Source organism: Pogoniulus pusillus, chromosome 30 (assembly GCF_015220805.1).
Source record: "Pogoniulus pusillus isolate bPogPus1 chromosome 30, bPogPus1.pri, whole genome shotgun sequence".
NCBI classification, from domain to species: domain Eukaryota; kingdom Metazoa; phylum Chordata; class Aves; order Piciformes; family Lybiidae; genus Pogoniulus; species Pogoniulus pusillus.
This window is the reverse complement of record NC_087293.1, coordinates 17,730,286-17,750,775: the sequence shown is the minus strand read 5'-3', so window position 1 is coordinate 17,750,775 and position 20,490 is coordinate 17,730,286. Positions and strand designations below refer to the sequence as shown.

At 49.7% G+C, this 20,490-nt stretch overlaps 1 protein-coding gene across 5 annotated transcripts; it reads right to left on the bottom strand.

Moving 5' to 3' along the window:
• Positions 1–412: 412 nt before the first annotated feature.
• Positions 413–20,419, bottom strand: EIF4ENIF1 (eukaryotic translation initiation factor 4E nuclear import factor 1). Of its 5 annotated transcripts, none has more exons than XM_064168406.1 (19): positions 20,213–20,419; positions 19,561–19,684; positions 16,410–16,483; positions 15,511–15,638; positions 14,695–14,984; positions 13,925–14,126; positions 12,681–12,856; positions 10,648–10,783; positions 10,139–10,318; positions 8,032–8,261; positions 7,284–7,352; positions 6,800–6,983; positions 6,263–6,342; positions 5,853–5,992; positions 5,595–5,679; positions 4,514–4,646; positions 3,116–3,262; positions 2,760–2,924; positions 413–2,272 (listed from the first exon to the last, which is right to left on the bottom strand). In XM_064168406.1, the coding sequence occupies exons 2-19, from the start codon at positions 19,678–19,680 to the stop codon at positions 2,046–2,048; spliced, it is 2,766 nt and encodes a 921-aa protein (XP_064024476.1). In that variant the 5' UTR covers positions 19,681–19,684; positions 20,213–20,419; the 3' UTR covers positions 413–2,045. The 5 variants fall into 5 exon arrangements, with proteins under 5 accessions (XP_064024476.1, XP_064024477.1, XP_064024472.1 ...); XM_064168407.1 differs by having other exon boundaries at positions 3,116–3,178; XM_064168402.1 differs by having other exon boundaries at positions 3,116–3,460; positions 20,213–20,418.
• Between the last annotated feature and the right edge of the window lie 71 nt (positions 20,420–20,490).

Here is a 20,490-nt window from a genome sequence, read left to right as displayed (position 1 = left end):
AGAGTAGGGGACAGGGCCCCATTGCCACACAGCACCAGGGCAAGCCAGATCATGTCTCCTCCAGCATGCTGACCTAACAGGAAAGGGGCTGGCTGGGCTCTGTCATACACATTCTAGAGGTTGAACATTCTTGAAGGTTCCTGTTAAGGTTTTTCAGGTTTCTCCCCCAGTTTCTGATCCTGGGGTTGGTCCCCTCTGTTCTGGTTTGCACACAGCAAGGGCAGTTTTTCAGAGGTGGCTGCTATGGACTTTGGTACCTTTTCTCCTGCTTTGTTTGCCCTTTGTGTGAACTGATAGCCCTGCAAGAGAGAAGTCAATTCCTCCTTGCCCACGCAGAAGAGAGGTGGGGAAGGGAAGGAGAAAAGGCCTGTGGGGCCAGTGTAGCTGAGGTGAAGAGCAGTGGAGACAGAGAGCTGGTAGAATCAACTTTATTTACAGAACGTTACTGGGAAAGTGTCAAGTTAAAAAAGTATGAAAAAGAGCTTACAAGGACAAGCTGGTGATTGCATCTTCTACACAGATTGCTTCTGGAACAACCACGAGAAGTACAGATGACCCCCAACAGATTCCACACCAGAGCTTTCAGCTTGCTCTTTCTGTGCAACACTGTCTCTGCCCACCTGAAACAAACCTACCACAGCATGCTGGCAATTGTTACAGGACAGGAAAGTGATTTCTTTTTCCTGCCACTGGCTTTAAATTCAGTGAGACCTAAGAGCGAGCAAGGATGTGACAAGGTTGGCTTGGCTTTTCACCTTCTAAAAGCACAACAGCCTAAGTTAGAGAGGACACTACAGCAGTACTAGACTCAACACCAGTGAGAAGTGAAGTGAGGAACCATGCAGTAGAAGGATGGAAGAGACCACAGAACTGTTAAGAAAGTGAGACAGGCTTAAAAGGAACATAGTATATTAAAACCAAACAGATCACAAAACTACCACATCCTCCCCCTTTCAAGCCACAGAACAAGACTCTAAAGGCAAGGTTCACAGTAACTGCATCAGGAGATGCAACTAGGCTGAGGGCAGCTCTTGGGACTCCCTTCATCCACAGACTGAAGGCAGCGTAGAACAGACCACAACTATGACAGAGTTGAAAGGTGAGGATTCAGAGGCTCCATTTTGATGACCTTCAGTAACTGGTTTGAAACATTAAAACAAGGGACACTGCAGCTAAACAAGGACCTGCACCAGCCCTCTGCCAGGGCTACGACTAGTACAGAGGCACCTCCAGTCTCCGCTTTTGGCACAAAGATCTGGCTCTATCAGCATTTCCATAGCAGGTCCCATCCTCAGGGCTACTCAGAGACTAACAACTCTTGGGTGGCGGCAGCAGTCACACACAAGGACTCAGACCTTTATTATATGGACAGCAGGACATGGGCTTTGATACCTCAGCTACACTGAGTGCACAGCACATAACAGAAGGTGAGAGGGAGGCCTGGAGATAAGCAGCAAGAAAAGGCAAAGCAACTTTATCCTGTTGGCTCACACTTGGGATATGCAACTTTAATCTTAAAGAAAGCCCCACAGGTACAATGGAGAAAGATCCAAACCATAGGCACAACTAAAGCTCAACTCTGATCAGCTACTCTTATGTACAGGCTGTAGAGATTCAAAAAGGCTACTCTAGATGTGTATGTACAAAAGATTGTTTATACACAAGTCTGTACACAAGGGTCTATACATTTAGTCTTCTGCAGGAGGAATCCTTAGCTGCTACCTCTACACTAGAGAATATCAGCACTTAATTCACATATCTTACAAAAACAACAACAAAAAATAGACACTTCCAGGATTAAACTGGCTTTGTCTTGCATCTACATTGCTTCAGGCTTCACTACTCAAGCCATAATGGATCCTTTAGTCTTGATGCAGACATGAGACCAGGACAGGTGCCATGTGCTTTAGTCTCTTGAAAACAAACTTTGCACAGAGTGCTAAAAAATAAAAGCCCCCAAAAAACCCAAACAGAGGTGAAGTCCTGACTATGAACATGTGTCCAGTCTAAAGAACGACAGAGGTGTTCCACCCGGTGGCCGCGGCTCATTGCCGGAATTCCAGTTCATCCACACTGATGACTTTGGATGGCATGGAAGGGAGAGGCTGCTGCAAGACATCCGACCCAAACCACTTTGCGAGGCCAATGGGAGAGCCGCTCCTCTGGCTGGGGCGGTGGTCCAGCTGTGTGTGTCCATGGGACAACCCAGTCCGGGGCAGCACGTTCTGAGGGGCTGTTTGTGCACCAGAAGCTGATCCCTGTGCTCCAGTGCCTGTGGAATGGGAAGTTGTTAGGGATGCAGCAGCATGTTCATACACTGAGGTCTGCCCTACACCAGCCCTGGGGATTCCAGGTTCAGCTTTACTCTTTCATTAATACTTCCAGAAGCCACCTGCCACTGCCAGCTCCAGACAACATCTGTGCAGGTTTTAACTGGAAGAGCAGCACCAAACAGCATTTTGAGAGAGGTGGGTGGCTGTCAGCCTGCAAGGAAGCAGACTGCACACATGCTGCAGAAGGCAGATCTGTCAACAGCAGCATCTGCCTCAAGACCGAATGCTTCACCCGACTTCCTTCTGGCAGAGGAAGCCTGCAGTGGCTGCAATCCCTGACACTCCCTATCACTAATTATGTATCTAAGTTTACACAGCAGCTTGCAGCTAGTACAGCACACTGCAGTGGGCCAACAACTAGGTACAGCACCTGGGAGCAGCCAGCCAGCAGTTTCTGCAACTCACTGCTGCCTGCTTTCCACCTACCTGATCGTTGTAGCTGCTGCTGCATCATTGCCAGCTGCAGGGGTGTCCCAGAACGGGGATTAAGGATGTGGTGGCTTGTCGTTGGTAGTGGATAAAAAGGCTGACCAAGGATGGGAGCAGATATTCCCTGCAAGTGAGAAAGGTCCACTCCAGGAGGAAGCATACCTGTTGAACAAGATGAGGAAACTACTCACTTGCTGGGTGTAAGGAGCTTGGAGCAACCCAAGCTTTTGTATGTCAAGAGGGGCTGGAACTTCCTGCCCACTTCTAGAGGAGAGCTTGGACACAACCAGCTTGACCTGTAAAGGGCAAGCCAGCCTCAGAGAGCAGGCAGGAACTTCAGGGCTATGCATTACCTGCTTGCAACAGAGGAAGGTGCTGTGGATGAACCCCCTGTGCCAGCATCCTCTGGACCAATCCTGGGTGCAGTTGATGAGCAGGTCGTACGATCGGCACATGGGGAACAAGGGGGACTTGATGAACGGGACGAAGGAAAGGGCCTCCTGGGACAGGGGAGGCCATTGTAGGAGTCTTTCTACCAGTTGACTTAGGCCTGTAGTCTTGCTCTTTGGTGCAACGATTTGCTTGGGTAAGAGGTGTGGAACATGCAGAGCGCTGCAGTGCAGGCAGTTTGGTACCTAAGGTGGGCAAAGTTTCTTGATCTGCATTCTCTACAGAACTAGACAGTAGGTTATCTGCAGCTAGAATTGAATACAACTATTACAGTCCACAGCTAGAGACTACCTATGGAAAACCAGAGTTAACAACTGGATTTGCTAGCTGGCTGCCAGGACTGGCTGAACTGTAGCCACCTATTCCACAGCAAGCTGGAGGCTTCCGGCCAAATTTGCAAACAACAAGCTTAAATTAGATCACAGTCAGCAGTATCTTCAGTTTATTTCTCCTCTTTTAGCAATTTTGAGCTGGCAGCATGGACTAGCCAGTCCCAAAAGGTAACAGGAGATACAAAGGACCCTCCCTAGATGGGATAATTTGGAGCTGTGCTGTAAATCCAGCCTAGAGTGGTTTTTCAGTTTAGATGTGTTCAGGGGTTAGCAGCAGCCCTCTGTCCAACATCTGCTTAGTGATATTTGGAGCACTAAAGCACCTCAAGAAGCTACTTCCACATAAGTAGATCAGTCAGAGCCTGGAATGCCTTAGAACCATCTGCTACTAGCTGGGGTAGCAGTGACAGCTGCAGTGCCCAAAAGGAAGAAGTCAGCTGCACACCAGGGACTGCAACTGCCTCTGCAGCTCCCAGTGCTGAAGTGCAGTGTCCCAGCAACCTTAGCCTTGCTGGGTCAGGTCACTGGTGATGAGCATTTCCTTTTGATAGACACATTGGTTAAGGTGACAAAATGCCTCCTTCACCTGATACAGTTGAGAGCTTAACTGATCAGAGTGCTAACTGTTCAGTTATGGGATGCCAGAAGGCTGTAATTGCTGGTGCAGAGATCCAGAAGCATTAGTGGTAAAAGCTTTTGCAGCAAGACCAGTTGCAAACAGTTTTGGCCCAGGCCTCTTAGACTCACTACTGCTCATGAACTGATAGACAAAAAAAAGGACTGAAACTGAACACTGCACCTGGCAGAATCTCCTCTCTGTAGCTTTAACCCTTGCTCTCTGTATAGGTTCATTTCTATGCTCTCTTCATCTCTACAAACTGGGAACATCTAAAGTTAGCCTGAACATGTGTGTTGAAGCTCCTGAATCCTCCTCCCAATCTCCTGTCTGTTTTAAAACCATTACAATACCTTCATTTGGCCTCTGATTTTCATCTTTGCCATCACCAACTTTGATTTTCCCAGGAAGTGGCTCCTCTTTGCTTTTCTCCTTGCTCTCATACATCTTGCGAATCACCGAGGTAGGTGTGAAGGAAGGAGACAGCTGCCGAGAACACAAGGAGCAAAGCCTTACTCAGGGCTGATTATCCAGAGCACATCACCTTTGCTGTGGTGGGCACCAACTCATCCTTCCCATTTAAAGCTCATTGTGTGCCCAAGGTTTCACCTTGCTTCACAGCTTTATTCTGTAGCTTCTACAGCAGTCCAAAGCTTTCATTAAAGCCAGCAGGTGTGTGCAGAGGTAAATGGACCTCAACCAAGCAGACGAGCTGTGATTTTACATTACACTGGTTCCTCTTTGCTGTTGGTTCAGAGCAGCAGCTCCTAAAGAGCTAACTTGCAATGACTCAGGGCTGATGGATCTGCAGAAACTATTGCCTCAGTTGTACTTTTTCCCATTCCACTATTGCCTCATTGTGCTTTTCCCCATTCCACATCACAGCAGCTGTGGAAGCCACTCATCTGGCTCATAAGTATCTGTTTGATCTAGCAGCTGACAGCATGCACTAATCCTGAGGAGCAGGCAAGCACCTGACTGATTAACTGGAAATTTTAGATGAAGGCAACACTCTACACCATGCTGACAGCAAGGCAACAGCTTGTCTCTGAGATTGTTTATTCCCAGAAATGACTCTCAAGCTCCAGGGAACATTAAACCCACGGCCACAGAGCAGTGTTCTCTGAAGTCGCTGATTGCTTTCAGCACTTCTGAAAGCTTCAGTACCAACACACCAGGACCTGAGTTTCCATAGCTATCTTCCCAGGACCAGGTCAAGCTAATACTAATGGTGCTGCTTTGGTTTTGGAGAGGACAGTGGTCAAAGCCTCTGTCCAAAAATGACATTTGTTGAGTATGAAGTACAATTCATTGTTCTATCAAGTGGCCAGCAGTAGCCTGACTGATTCACTCCTGTGGCCTCCCCCTCCCCACCAATGACAGCTGCTACCAACTAGTCACTGCAGACAGCCTCACTGTGCACCAGGTACTGACCATGCTGGTAATGGATGCTGCAGGGGCTGGAGAAGCAGCATTGCCTCTGTGTCCTGGGGCAGGTGACTTTGTCACTCGCTGTTGCCTGTTAACAGACAATAGGTCAGTAAGCAGCAGCTCTGCTACGGGCACAGAACCAGAGGCAGGATTGCCAAGAACCAGCACAAGCCGAGTCATTAGTACTGACACCTAGTGAAGGACAACACTCACTAAAAAACACCTGACCGTGTGCCACTCACTCTGCAGTCAGACACTCACCTGTTCCTGTAGCCATCTCTGCTTTTGTCCATTTGTGGTTTACCAAAACCATGCTGGTAGAAGTTTGCTGCCTGTATGGCTAAGTCGTGTGGCAGTGCCAGTCCCTCCAGGGCAGCTTGCTGCATTTCCAAGGGACTCATCTGGAAGAGTTGTACAAAAAACCCACAAGTCAAAGCTTGTCTTTGGTTGGGGTTTTCAAAGACCCTGAAGATTTACTGCTGTAGCTACCAAAGTCTCCGCAAAGTGTCTGCAATGAGGTTGAGGCTGTACCACATCAGGCTTCACATCCTCAACCCCGGTGAACTGCATTAAGCACAGACAGCTGAATACAGCAGCTAGTACCTGCTTCCACCAGCTGGTTCTGGAGCTCAGAGCTGAACACACCCCAGGCAAGCAGCACCCTGTCTCACCTGTGCAGCAACTGGACTCATGGGCTTCCTCACAGCCGGGAACGGGTCGCCAAGCAGTTGCTGAGAGCTTTGTCCAAACCCTAGGAACATTCAGCAGTTGTGTTGTCAAAGCAGCCCTTGGTCCTTTCACAACACACTATGCAGCCCTAACCAACAAATTCCACATGAATTAAGGATTCCTGGAAGGCACAGCTCATCTCTAAGTCTACACAAACTACTGGGCTGGAGAGCTCCAGGGAGGCCACTGAGGGAGTTCTGCAATAGAAATGGCCAAGCAGTCCCTGAAAATGAGCTTCTCTGAGCAGCTGAGCCCATTCCTCTACACAGGAAGTCACTGGGATGCCCAGCTGAGCCACCACAGCCAGCCACATTGTTGGGAGGGGAGTTTAGCCTTAGAGACTAGTAAACACACAAGTGTCTCACATGAGAGGCAAATGCTGATCAAGATGCCCACCAAGTGCCAGGAAGCTCCTGCTCTGCAAAGTGCTGCTCAGCAGGAGCTGCAGCAGTACCCCCCAGCACCGCAGGCAGCCTCACCGATGGGCGACGAGATCCTGTGGCGCAGGTAATCCGCAGAGGCAGCTCGAGCTGGGAACACAGTGGGGATGGGGGGAGAAGGTGTCCTCTGGGGCAGTAGAGAGGCTCCAGGTTCCAAGCCACTTATCAGGCCACTTAAGACATTTGATGAAGCAGGTCTGGTAATGGGTGGACCAAGTAGTTCCTAGGAATAAGCAGTGTAGGAGTGTTCAGCACTCAGTCTGTACAAGCCAGCCCATTCCACTGCACTGCAGGCTTCAAGGTACAGATGAAGGGCACCTGTGCTGCTAGCCACCACTCCTAGACTGCCCTTAGAATCGGGCACTTGGCCAGGTTTGCCAAGCTGTGATCATGGAAAACAGCACAACTAGAGACATTTCTACGTGAACTACTTAGTGCCTTGCTCCACAAGGCTGCCTTAAGTGCTATGTGTTCAGGCAACTTTTGTCTTCACCCTGAGGCCATGCTTCCCCCACTGGAGTACCTGCAGAATATTCTTTGCTAGAGGCTGACCCGGCATCTCTGGAGGTGACATTAAGTGGCTCTCAAGGCTCTGCCAAAAGAATGAAGAGAGTAAGTTGATACTTAATGAGTTGAGATGCAGATAACACAACCTGATGTCTGTGACATACCTCCACCTGTCTGTCCCATTAAAAGCAGAGCTCTGTGGTCCTGTTTAACAGCAGCACTCAGGCAGCAACTGAACTAACACTGGGGAGTCTTCCTAAAGAGTGGGCTGAGGTCTGCCACCCAGACAGTCCCTTTGCTACAGCTGCATGTTTTCATAAAAAAAGGGTCATACATGGTAGGCTCAAGCCCAGGAGAACCTCAGACATGGCTGAAAGCATCCCCTGCAGTAGAAAGTTCAGCCTTTTCACTACAGAGGATCTTTTTCAGGGCTAGCATTTAGCCTCCAAGTCTAGATCTTCATAGAGGTCCATCTCCAAGGTGGCAGTTATTTGACTTTAGAGTTCTGGGGCTTTCAGAGACTTAACATGAAGTGAACCAAGTAGTGAAGAAAGGTCTACTTCATTCCCTTTGGCTGGGGACTGAGCCAAGCAGCTCCATTATGTGCCCCTCTCAGCAGCGCTATTCCACACGTGAGGCTAAACTCAAGCCTGCTGCTGCTGGAGCCAGTCGTGGCTCACTGCTATCAGGACAACTGCAGAAGGGGTTTCCAGGTGAGAGCCCACACCTCAGCACGGTTCAGCAGTCAGCTGTCTGCTACTCACATTGACTTTGGGCTGTGAAGGCAGAGTGCCACTGGCTTTCATACTGCTGACTAGTTTGTTGAATGCAGTCATGTCTCCATCTTTCTTGACCTGCCTGGCGCCAGCACCATTCAGTGTGTCCTCCATCTGCTCAGCCATAAACGGAGTGCCAAGTTTTCCCTCTTGATCCACTTTCAGGCCTTTTAGCCCAGCTTCAACTTCTTCCACTGAAAGTACAACTCCTGAATGTGCTGAGAAACACAGGAGGAAACCTGGTAAGCCATGGTTCTGTTGACAGGTGAGCTAAAAGTGCTTGCACAGGTGTTGAACACAGCTTGAGAGCAAGGAACAGCCAAAAGCTTGCTCTAGCACCCAGCTCAGGAGTGCTGCCATGCAAGACTCCACAAGAACATGCTTAGGTCTCAATTGACAGTTTCCCATCAGCTTTTATCCTCCAGGACATGCTGTTAACCACATTTTACAGACTTCCTCTGCTCTACAAGAATATTCACCTGACAACTGCATTTTGTTCTCTGCCAGCTGGGGAAGCTCCCTCTGTCTCTCACTCCGGAGGAGCGGAGAGGCTCACAGCACTGACAGCTGTCTGCAGCTCTCCTAGGCAGAGGATACCTACCTGGGAACTCCAGCTCCTCTGCAGACACCCACACTCTCCCTTTGGTGAGCAGGAAGTTTGAAGGAGGTTTTTTTTCCTCAGCAGTCAAAGCCACCACAGAAAGACTCCCCTGGTCCCCGTGTTCGGGTTCCCTGTACCCGAACAAGGTACAAGTGTTCAGCAACACTTCTGGCCTGTCTGCACCCACACACACCTGTTAGCAGCCGACATCAAGGCTGGACATGCTTTAGGGACCAGCTAACACATCACAAGACACCTTAAAAGCAAAGGCAGAAGAGACAGGAGCATGCCATGAGGTGCTGCAGCAGATGCTGGCCCAAAGAAGTTAAGACTTACTAGAAATTTGGGCAAGAGGGTGGAGAAAAGAAGCAATGATGCAGACGTGCAGTATGGAGCATGAGGAAGATGATGATGCTGGTGGAGAGGAACTGCCCTGAGAACTCTGCAACACTTGAGCTACACAGCATTTTACGGGAATATGGAGCCCACATCAGGGCCTTCAGAACAAATAGAAGCTTCCCCAGGATATTTTGGTCCCCTTCATCTTTGGCTTGTGAGGATCAAAGTTCTAAAAGCTTTTAGGAGGAAAGTCAGACTAAGAACACAGAAGACACTTGTAGTTCTACTGAAGGCCAGCTAAGGAGAAGTCCTCCACACATCAGCCCACACTCCCTGCTCCCAGAATGGATGCTTGGGAGTACCTGCAGTGCTTGGATGCTTTCCTTCCTAGCCACTTCAACGGCAGCATCTGGTTCAGCCCAGTTTACATGGCAGTACATGCTGCTTGCCAAAGAGAAGCCAATTCAGAGCCAGACCTTGTTTTCCAAGAATACATGCACCCTGCACCCTCCATGCATGCTATGGGCCCAAACATGCAAGTCCCTACCTTGGAGGTGCCCTCAGACATGAAGTTTAAAGTCAGCTTTAAACTCTGCTCAGAACAGCCAATACTAGCAAGGGAATTTCAGCTGACTAAGCTCTCTGGAGCAGTCTCAGGAAGCTCAAGCTTCAGCATGCATTTGACAACACTCCCTCCTCAGGCCACTCTTCATCTTTTAGATACTGGAGCCTAAAGGGACCAACACAATCCACAGCAGATACCTGCAAGAATGACCTACACCAAAGCTTTGCTAAAGCCAGAGTTTAAATGCCAGCTTCAGAGCGGCCATCACCACTCTCCAGCATGAAAAGCTCATGTCAATGCCATAGCCAGTGCTGGAAACTCCCTTCAAGACTTGCATCATGTTAACTTAGGATTATCACTGGCCAGCAAAGTGCTCTGATAGTCCTGATGTCATCCTGTGACCAGGATGAGATGAATCAAGTGATGATACTGACACAGAAGAGATCTGAGTATCGGGGTTTTGGCAGCATCAGTAAACCTACACCACTTCCTACTCCTGCACTTGGCAGCTGAGGGTTCCAGAACACCAAAGCCTCTTGCCTTGAGATTCTGCATCACAAGAACTCAACAACATCTGAAGAGGCACTTACTGCTCTCTCTAAGCTTTTCCTTGTTGGCTGAAAGACTTGAGAGAAGAGGTTTTAAGTCCACTTTGGCTTTCTGTAGCATTTCTAGGATGTCCACTTTGTTTTCAGAGTGGTCTTCCAATGGAATGGGAGCAAAGTAGTTTCCAGAGTTCTGGCCAGGGGAGAGAATGGCTTGCTCTAGACCTGAAACAGCAAAACCAGGAGCACTGCGACATCAGTTCACCAACCCAAGGTCTCCAGAGGAACACACACTAGTAACCAACCTCAGCATGGCACTGCAAAGCTCTGCCTCACAGCCCTTGCCCGAGACCAACAGGAAAGTCACCAGGAAGCACAACTGGAACATTTGTCAAAGATCATAGAGCTGCTTACTCAGCTTCCAGAAGAATGCCCAGTACTTAAACTGTGGGAAAATTCAGTGTCCTGAAGCTTTGTCTGCCATGTTCTTACTGAAGGAGTAGGAAGGAATATGCAAGGAGGACCTCTGGCCCTGCACTGTCCTACAGTCTTACCTGCCAGCCTCTCCAGTTCCTCATGTGGTGTAGACCTCAAGCTGCTTGACCGACTTCCAGAACGACTGGGATTAGAAAACCATCTGCTGAACCTGCTGGCAGACACTGAACCTTCCCCCAGCACATCCTCTATCATCTAGATTGAGGAAAAAAAAACATCTTAACAGGAGCAAATCAGCAGCACCTGAGAGGTTTCCCAGTGTAACCAAAATTCTTCTGCCACAGACAAGCAGATGCTGCTCCCAGGGTTTACACGCTTTAGACCGCTTTTTGCCTCGCAATATGGCAGCATTTGGCCAGTCAGCAGAACCCACTACACATCTGTTACTGCCACCAGACAGTGCCCAACAGCTTCACCCACACCATTTTCAGCCACATGTGCTGGGAGTGGGATGCATTTGCCACAAGAATTAAAGCAAATTCCAGCAAGACAGATCTCAGGTGACTCAGGGCTGGGCCCTGTCACTGCACAGAAGCAGCTCTCCAGGCCCACTGAGTTTTTTGCCATTGTAATTCAGTTCCAGCACTGGCCAAAGACAGTGCCTGGAATGAAGCACAGAGCAGCCTGCCTCGTGAGCACCCCACAAGGGCTAAGGCAGAAGGCCAGTAGCTGAGGGCTGCCTGCTTGCTCTGCACATGCTGAACCATTCTGGGCAGAAGTGTCATTAGCAAAGCATGGGCAGCCAGCAGCTCCCCCTCCAGACAGAGCTGAGGTCACCACGCAGCACTCCACAGTCTGCAGTCACTGCATTTTACAGCAGCTGCTTACTCTGCTAATCACCACAAGCATTACTTCTATCCTGCTAAAGAGCATCCAGTCGAGAGCCTCTCTACAGGCACAGATGTGGCTTCAGCATGCAGCACCCAGACAGAACAGCAACTTCCTTCTGCCAGAGAAGCTGTTCTCTCTCAAACAAGGGGCACCCAACAAGATTTACAGCAACAAAACCAAGACAGTATTGACCCATTTGGCTTTGCCTGAAGCAAACACGTTGGAAGAAATAACAGCATCATGTCAGGAAGGGCAGAAATCTGCTGAGAGATTTGTCACAACCAGTAGCAGCACAAAGAAAGAACACTGCTGACCCTGAACCTGACAAAGCACCTGCTCACTAAATCTTCAGCAGCAGATACTGCATGGCTTGGGAAACTCCTTGCTTCTGAAAGGAGTCAGCACCTTGCAGGTGTGCTGAGGAGTCACTGTCAGGTCTGAAGACACCAGCATCAGGTAAGCAGAAGCAGCTCTGCCCTGTGCGTCTGTCAAATCAGTGCCAGCGGGTGATGAACGTTTAACACAAGCAGCTTTCCCCCGTTCAAGACTAGCACAGGATTCTCTTTGGTAAACTTGCATGTGTCTAAACTACACATTGAGTTGTTTGGGCTTGTACAACCCCCTACCACACTAGGCCTTTGAACTGCAATTCTATCTGCTCATCAGTTACACAAGCTAGAACAGTCAGGAATGGCTCTTTCCCCTAGCAATGGGGAGGTCAGAACACAAACATCAGCAGTTGTGTATCAGGTCCATGCTTAGTCAATACTTGCTGGACCTGCTCCCCTTTCATGTTCTAAGCATGCCAAGGTGCTGCGATGCCCTGACCTCACTGCAGAAGGTTGTTCTCAGCTATGCTAATTTATGCAGAGACTTCTCTGAGCACATCTGGAATACTTCCACAGAAAATCCATCCAGGACTCCAGTTTTGAGCCTTGAAGTAGCAATAAAAGAAATGAGCAGCAGTCAGCTGTTCCTGCAGCTGCCTCATATACTGGCTTAGGAGATGGAGCCAGGCTCAGGACCAATGCTTCAGAGTTGCACAATCAGGTTAGTTCAGGTGAGAAGACCTTTAAGATGGAGTCCAGCTGGGCTAAGTAACTTGCTAACACTACAAAGTCAAATCTCTGCAAGCTCACCTTAAACTTAAACACTGAACGAAGCACCTTTCACAAAGCAAGGAGTTCTAGCTCCCAGTGAAAGCAGCAGCAGCAAAGTGCTTCTCAAACACAGCCAGATGTAAAAACCCAAACAGCCTCACCGAAGCCAGGCCAGGAACACTCTTATCCAAATTGAAGAACTCATTGAAGTCAAACTCTCCTGGAGCTGGTTCTTGTAATACAGCATCCCTAGGAACTTCTTGATCTGCTGGAGTCTCATTGGCGATGACAGTTTGCGTTTCATCCTCTTCTGCCACTCCACCATTGCACTCTATCCCTTAAAAAGTAAACCAAGTGGTTGCTGAGTCACTGACCTTGCTTTCCAGTGGGAACAGTGTCTAAAACCCCAGGTACCTTCCTAGGAATCAGAAGCACAGGACCAAACCTGTGATATTTCACCAGTTACTGTGCTGGCTGCAGACTGTCCCAACTAGAATCCCTAGCTGAGAGCTTCTAGTCTGTTGTCAGGACTACTTAGATCAGAAAAATAAGGAAACCTGTGTAAACAGCAGCCTGCTGCTCAGCCCAGGGAGCACACAGCTCATTCCAGGTGTTCTGTCACACCAAGCAGATACAGCTGGTCTCAAAACCAGACTCAAAAGCTTGCACGGCTGCTGCCGCAAAAACAGCTGCAACATGAGCATGGCCCTGCTCTGCTCGAAGCAGCCACCTCTCAGGTCAGTAAGCACAACTGCAACCAGACCGTGTCCACCCTGGGTACTGCCAGCATTAGGAAATCATCATCTCTTGCCCCAGAAGCTGATACTACAGCTTTTACAGTGGTAAGAACTGTAGACTTGAAGTCCAGTGACTGCAGATAAAGCCAGTCCTGAGCTCAGCTCGCAGCTGTACTGCTGGCAGGTGTATGCCCAGCTCAGGGTTCCTAATGTTCATCCTACTACAAGGAATAAAAAAAATAAAAAAATCAAGTGCCACAAAAAATGAGCTTACATCAAGCCTTCTGCACTCAGCAGGATGCAGAAGTGGAAAAGACATTTCTAAGAGCCTAAAAATTCCTGGTATCATTCAGCAAGGTTTTCCCCCTCCCAGCCTCTTGGTCCTGTCCATCTTTTTGGAAAAACAAAAGGAGTATTTTAACATTTAAAGGAATTTGCAATCCAAAAGATGACAAAATGGCTGAAGCTGGAAGGAATCTTAGGGACCATGTACTCCAACCTCCCTGCCATGGGCAGAGCAGTCACGAGACTTATATCATGTGCTTCAGGATGACCTAGGAGCCAGGCAAGTTTAAGACTCAAGTTGGTAAATTCTATTACTCCACAGGTGCCCAACTCTGCAACAAGCACCTCCACCCCCAGCAGCATGCCACCCAGCAGGCCATTACCCTCTTTCAGGGAGGCTGTGCGTCGCCGTGCCCGCTTCCTGCCTTTGTGATCCTCCTCCAGAACCTTGTCGTCGAAGCCTGTCAGCTCAATGGTTTCAGACTGACTCGTGGGGCCAGCAGAGAACCACTCCGGTTCCTCCTCAGTGTACGAGTCGTTCCTCCTCCGCTCCCCAAAGACACGTTTGCTGTCACCAAACTCCCTCTGCAGTGGGAGATTCAAAGCATTTAGCCATGAAGATGCAGCTTCGTACAATTCCTCGGCACCAAAGAGGATGCCAACCTTTCCACACCTGTTCTGAGTTTAAAGGTCTACTGAACACCTTGCACGTTCAGCAAGCTTCTCAGCTTTAAACCTCACAGATGAGTCTCTGCTTCCTTATGCTGAAGGCTGCTGGTCTGCAAGGGCCTGCATAAACCCAGCTTTGAACCTTGAGACAGGCTAATGGTTCCTCCTTAAAAAGTAAAGTCTGAAAGTATGGGAGGCTTCCATCTGCTGAGGTTAAAGACAACACTCCCTGACCAGGACTAGGTCAAGAACCACAAAAGAACTACTACTCATTCGAACATCTTGCTATGAAGTGTGCCACAGGCAGTGGCAACAACATTTGGGCAGCTCAGCTGGAATGCACCCAAGATTCTGAAGCACCAAGTGCTCACCCTTTACACCATAAAGGTCCTTCTAAGCAGCAGCCTGCTTGCACAAAACAACTGCTCTGTGAGGTGTCCTGTCCCTGCTGCAGCATCCCAAAGCTATCAGGCAAGGAACCCACCCTGAAGCGCTTGTCCTTGTAATCCCTGTCACGATCCCTCAAGTCTCTGGGGTCCCGCAGGTCCTTCTCGGCACCCCTGTGGTCTTTGTCGAAGCTCCGAGCAGAGATGATCCTGCCGCTGCCGATCCTGCGGCCCCCGATGACACGGACACCGTCGCTCTCCTTCTCCAGCGGGCTCCCGGCACGGCGTGAGCTGACAGCCGCCGTGACGTGACAGCCGCCGCCAAAGCTCCGCCGCTGCGGGCTCAGAACCACATCCAGGTCATCTTCCTTCACTCGCTCCCGGGGATCTGTGAGTCAAAGGCCACACAGAGAGCATCGAGTGCAACATGTTAGCATACACACCCAGGGTATCTTACAGCAGCCTCCTGCTCACAGCCCTGGTGCTGTCCCACAGCATTCTGCAGCAGTCCTGCGAGGCCAACCTAGCCAAGAGCACAGGAAGCGCAGAGGAAAACAATCACATCTACAGCTAGATAAGGAGGAAGGCATGCAGCCTGCTGGAGAGCACTTGCTGTCGCACTGCAGGCCTCCCAAGGACTCGGCCCTCAACTGGAGGGAAGTGTCCCCTGCACTCGTGCTCTTCCAGGACTCTTCACCTCACCGGCGCAGCAGGGGAAAATCCAACTGCTGCCACCGTGTTCTAATAGTCACCACAACAGCAGCAACTATCACCAGGGCAGCCAGGATTTCCTCAGCAGTTCCTCTATGCAGCCAAACAACTCCCAGAGACGTTCTTCAGCCTTACAGGTGGCATCCCAAAGGACAGATGTCGCCGACAGCCCCTGCTCGGCGCCGGGCTGGAAGCACACTCACCCACTATCCTTCGCATAAGGGAGGTCCGGTCTGAATCCAAGTCTTTTTTAAAGCTCTCCACTGGCGAAGCTCTTCCTGAGCTTGGATACAGAGATGCATGCCACTTCTCTGGGTCCCAGACACCATCACTATGAAAGTGAAATTGCAGGATTGTTTTCTACTTGTAGTCGCTTATTCACAGTACTGCTGCTGAAAACCTGGCAATCTGCACCAGTGAAACACCTCTACCCACCCTCTAAATCTTTGCTCTTATGCCCCCACCCCAGCATGCCAGACCTCTTCTGTAGCACTAAGGAGCATAACAGCCCATGTCAGGCTACAGAAGGAACAACACACGGACCTGTTGTCCCATTCGTTACTGAAGTTTGTCAGTATGCTGGAAACTATCTCAAGCAGATCATCTCCCACCTTTTGGAAGAATTCAGAAAATGTTAACTGATTGTGCAAGTATGAAAGTGAGGTCACCTGGAGAGTCCAGTACTGCTCTTTAGCAAGCTTACAAAGAAGCCACGAACATTCACTTCCACTGTTAAATGAGGGAGACTGCCACCATGGAAGAGTCATCCATCGACTCAACTTGCCACAACACAACCAAGGTGGCCTGCACTACACAGCCTCCTACATTCTTGGGAGTCTTTTTTGCAAGTCTGGCAGGCTGGTATTGTGTGAGGTTATTTCTGATGGATACCACCTCATAATCTGTGTTCAAGGCACAAAAGCCCTAGCCAGAGCATTAGGCCCTTCCTAGCAGACAAGAACATCTGAACACTGCCATATGCTCAGCTCTGGAGCATGTTCATCAGGCATCACTGCAAACGCACTTCCTAGCTGAACTGTCTGCAATTTAAACTTTTCTTTCCAAAGCAATGTCTACAGCTTGGGTACAACCAGGAGAATACCTGTCGTATTTTACAGAAAGGCAAGAAGGTCTTTGCTTGGAGTAGGGACGCTCTTTGATATCCAACAGCTCCTCCTAGAAAAAGCAAGAAGTTAGTTGCAGTTCTCACTCAGACAAGGTTTCAAGTGACCCAAAACACCCATGCCAGATTGGATGTTCAGTGTCTCACCCTGACAACCTGAGGTTCTCAGTAAGTGGTTCCATTTCCTGTAACAGGCTGCAGCAAAAGGCTGACTTTAGGCAGCAAGGTTCTGTCACTTCTGCTACCTGCAGCCACCGCACACTGATGTGAAGCCTTAGGTGCTGAGGTTCAGTCCCTGTTAACACATCACACCTTTACCTTCCCACTTCACTGGGCAGTTCAGTTTATCAGCCAGACAGACATCATTGAAACCAGAGCTGGTAAGTCCAAGGCAGAATCAAAACCACCTTGTTCAATGCTGTGTAAGAATCAGCATTACCACAGTACCAATTACTAATGCAGATCCTGGAACCTCCAGCCAAGCTTGTCACTTCTGACCACCACCAGTCCCAAGATATCTAAGTGTAAGTTATACAATGACCCACTCTACTCAACAGCAAATCTATGCTGAGTGATTAGTTCAGTTTCCCCTCTTTCTATCACTTTCAAACAGCCACTAGTTTACTTTGGCACGCCCCTGAGCAGACAAGGAATCAATCTACAGCCTTCCTGCAGTCTGCTGCATTTAGAAAGCATTATTAATGGTGTGCTCATCAGTGCTCTGGATCAGCATTGACACTGCTGTGGTCAAGATGCACATTTCTAATTAAACTTAGTCATTCTCCAATTTATCTCACTCCCACTGAACTGATTCAGAATCATACAGAAAACAGTGGCTAGCTGGAAAGGATGACAAAATCCTAGTAGCAGACACTACATATCAGCCAAACTCAAGGAGGAAACCTCTTCAGCTTTTCCCAAGAATACAGTATCCTCTAGAGCCCCTACATCATTTTCCCCCATGGGATTAAAATCGTTAGCCACAGGAGTTCAATATGTGAAAGTTTCCAGATGGCAGCTTGGTAGCTGGACAAAATCTCAATACACACACATCTCCAAGCATCTCTCTGGAGCCTTTAAAGAGTTCCATTAAAGGGAGGGGACTGGCTTCACTGCCCACAGCTTCCCAAAATAAACCCTGATCCAGGAGGAGTATCAGTGCTGGAACAGTGTCACAGCCCGATGCAGCTATCACAGGCACTGACAGCACCAGCCACCACCAGACCTGGTGCTGACCGTGCTGCTCACCACAAGAGGGATTCCAGAGGCTCCCAACCCAGGCCCTGATACAATTCCTGTACTGAAGAGAGGAACATTTGAACTGCTCCTTGGCTATGCACCCTCGGAGCAAAGTTTCCACAGAACCAGAAGAGACACAGCTTGGACATGTAACAGAACACAGCACTTCCACAATGTGTTCTGGTTTCTAACTCAAACATTAGCACCTTCAAGTGAAGGGGGGGGGGGGGGGAAACCTGTCTAGCTGTTAAGGATACATAGTATGAGCAGACTCTTGTCTTCCCAACAGTAAATCAACACAAACTGTTAAAAGAGCTCAGTCTCCAAATCAGCAGCACATGTCCTCAGCAGTACTCCCATCCTAACAAGCAGAAACTGGATCATGTGCAAACACCTTAATGTTGATTGCTTGAGCCCGTGAACCAGTCATGTTTAGGATGCTATTTGTAAAAACAAAACTCAAACAACTCACGATGCAAGGTACTCTAACAGTTTGATTACTGCCATTTCTTGACCAAACTCCTTGGAAAGTCACAGCTAAACAAGCCTACATGCTTTCTGGCACTAGTTCAGCAGCTTTAGATGGATTGGAAGCCACAGGTTCTGAGTTCACAAGACTGAAGCTACAAATGCACTGACTTCCACGCAGCGCTACCACCAGCGCTAGCTGAATGCTGCCCCAAAAGCAAGCAGAAATCGAAGCTGCATTCAGACACTACCCCTGAGAAAAGCTGGACAAGACTGAATGAATACAGATACGACTTCTCCAGCAGCAAAAGTTTAAAGCCAGTTCCTCTCCTTCACATCGCAGTTAACTGAATGAATAAGAAGGTCTGAACAATAATATGCTTTGCATCTGAGGAGGCTGAGAGTACAGATTTCCTAGGAAGCCAGAGTAAGATTTCTACATAAGCTTTGTCTGCTCTGAAGCCCATGGTTTATTGTTGATGCCTAGTTAAAATAAGACAGCTTTACTATCTCAGCAGAACAGAGCCAGGCCCATATCTTTTTCTTCCTTTTCAAAACCAACCTCCTGAGAAGCTAGCAGTTCCCAGCTCCTGAAGATAACACAGCCAGTCCCAGCACACTGTCCACTCCTCAGGCTGTTTGTTGCCAAGTGTCTAAATTTCCACAAAACACTGACCACCTGTTCCCAGAGCTTTCAGCAGTGGGAAGGTCACCCACCACTACAGACATTTTGTAAAAGCACATTTCAGCAGTGCCACCAAAAGCCCAAGCAAGATTTGAACCTTAAGGCCCACAACATATCAAACCCACTCAGTACTGAAGGGATCTTTATTTGCAGTTATTCACTTACTACTCTCCCTCTCATGTGCACCATTAGGTACCACTGCTAAACAAGAACACCTGTGTGAAAGTGTTAGCACTAAGCACTGGCTGGAGCTGTAAGTGCTTAGACCTCCAGGAGCCACATAGGAGCATTTTTAAGATCACAGAAGGCACTTTAGCAAGCATATGAAAGCTTCTAATATCTGTCAGGCTATATGTTCCAAAGAAGTGGCATCTACTAAAATGAAACATTTTGGCCAAGTCCTTAAAGGAATATTGCTGAAAGTCAGAGCCACGAAGTGCAAGTGCTTCAGAAAGCTGGTAGAGCAGCATACTTCACAATCTCTCCACAGCAGACGCTGCGGGTGCTCAGATATTGAAATAAGGTGGTGGGAATCAGGAGCGTACCAAGGACAGGATTGCACAGCTACACCACATTTCACGAGCTGCTCGTGTTATACCACCTTACAATCCTAACCTGGGCAAAGGCTTCTCAGCCCTCACCTTGCTGCTCCCCTTTCACAGAAGCCTCCAGCCACACCTCTACTTCTGTGACCAGCAGCTCCATGCATAGCTGGGGGGGAAAGGGGAGAGAGCCAACCTTTGTGTATCGATGAGGGTATTTCGTTGTAACTCTGTTCAGCTCCAGGAAGGCATCACCGTTTTCAGTTTCTGTTGCACCTCCTCTTTTGTCCATGGTTACTGCAACGCCTTTGACCATGGACCTAATGAACATAAACCCAAACCATCTGATTGAGACACACGTTTCTAGCGGGTGCATTTTCCTTACAGCTTCAGCCTATTTAACAGATAGCACAGACCAGAAGCACATTCCCCAGCGGTGCCGTTCTTCCACTCGCAGCTTTCCCCGCTTCAGCCACGCGGCTCTCGCCGCGACACTCGACCCGCTGCCGAAGCGCGGTCAGAGCCGCCCCCCGCTCCGGGACGGCAGCCCAGCTCCTAAGCAGCTTTAGCCCAACAAAGATCCCTTCGTGGGCACGACCGGGAAAAGGAGATGCCGAGCGGCAGGGTCACGGGGAGCGGGGCGGCCAGGACATCCCTTACCCAGCGACGCCCGGAGGGGACGGGCTCCACTCGCGCGGCGGCGTGGGCACCGCGGCGCGGCCGAGGCCCCGTCCCAAAGCACGGCAGCCGAGAGGGAGGACGACGGCGGGGCAGGTGACTCAGCGGATCCTCACCTGCATCGGCGGCCCCGCCACCCCGAAGTCCTGCGCCCAAGCCCTCGTACTCACCGCGCCGACGGCGGGTCTCCCGGCAGCGCTCCGCTCCGCTGAAGGCCTTACCGCCGCCCGCGGCGTTTCCTGCTCCCGGCCACCAGCTCCGCTCGGTTCCTGTCCGCTCCCCGGCGGCGCCCTGCGCCGAGCTCGTCCCCCCCTCGACGCGCCAGACGCGCACCGGGCCGGCGTCGTCCCCCGCCCGCCTCCGATCGCGCGGCTCCGATCCCCTCCGCGCTGGCTCGCGCGCCCGCTCCCTATTCGCCCGCCTCTGCCTCTCCTCAGCCGCCGTAACC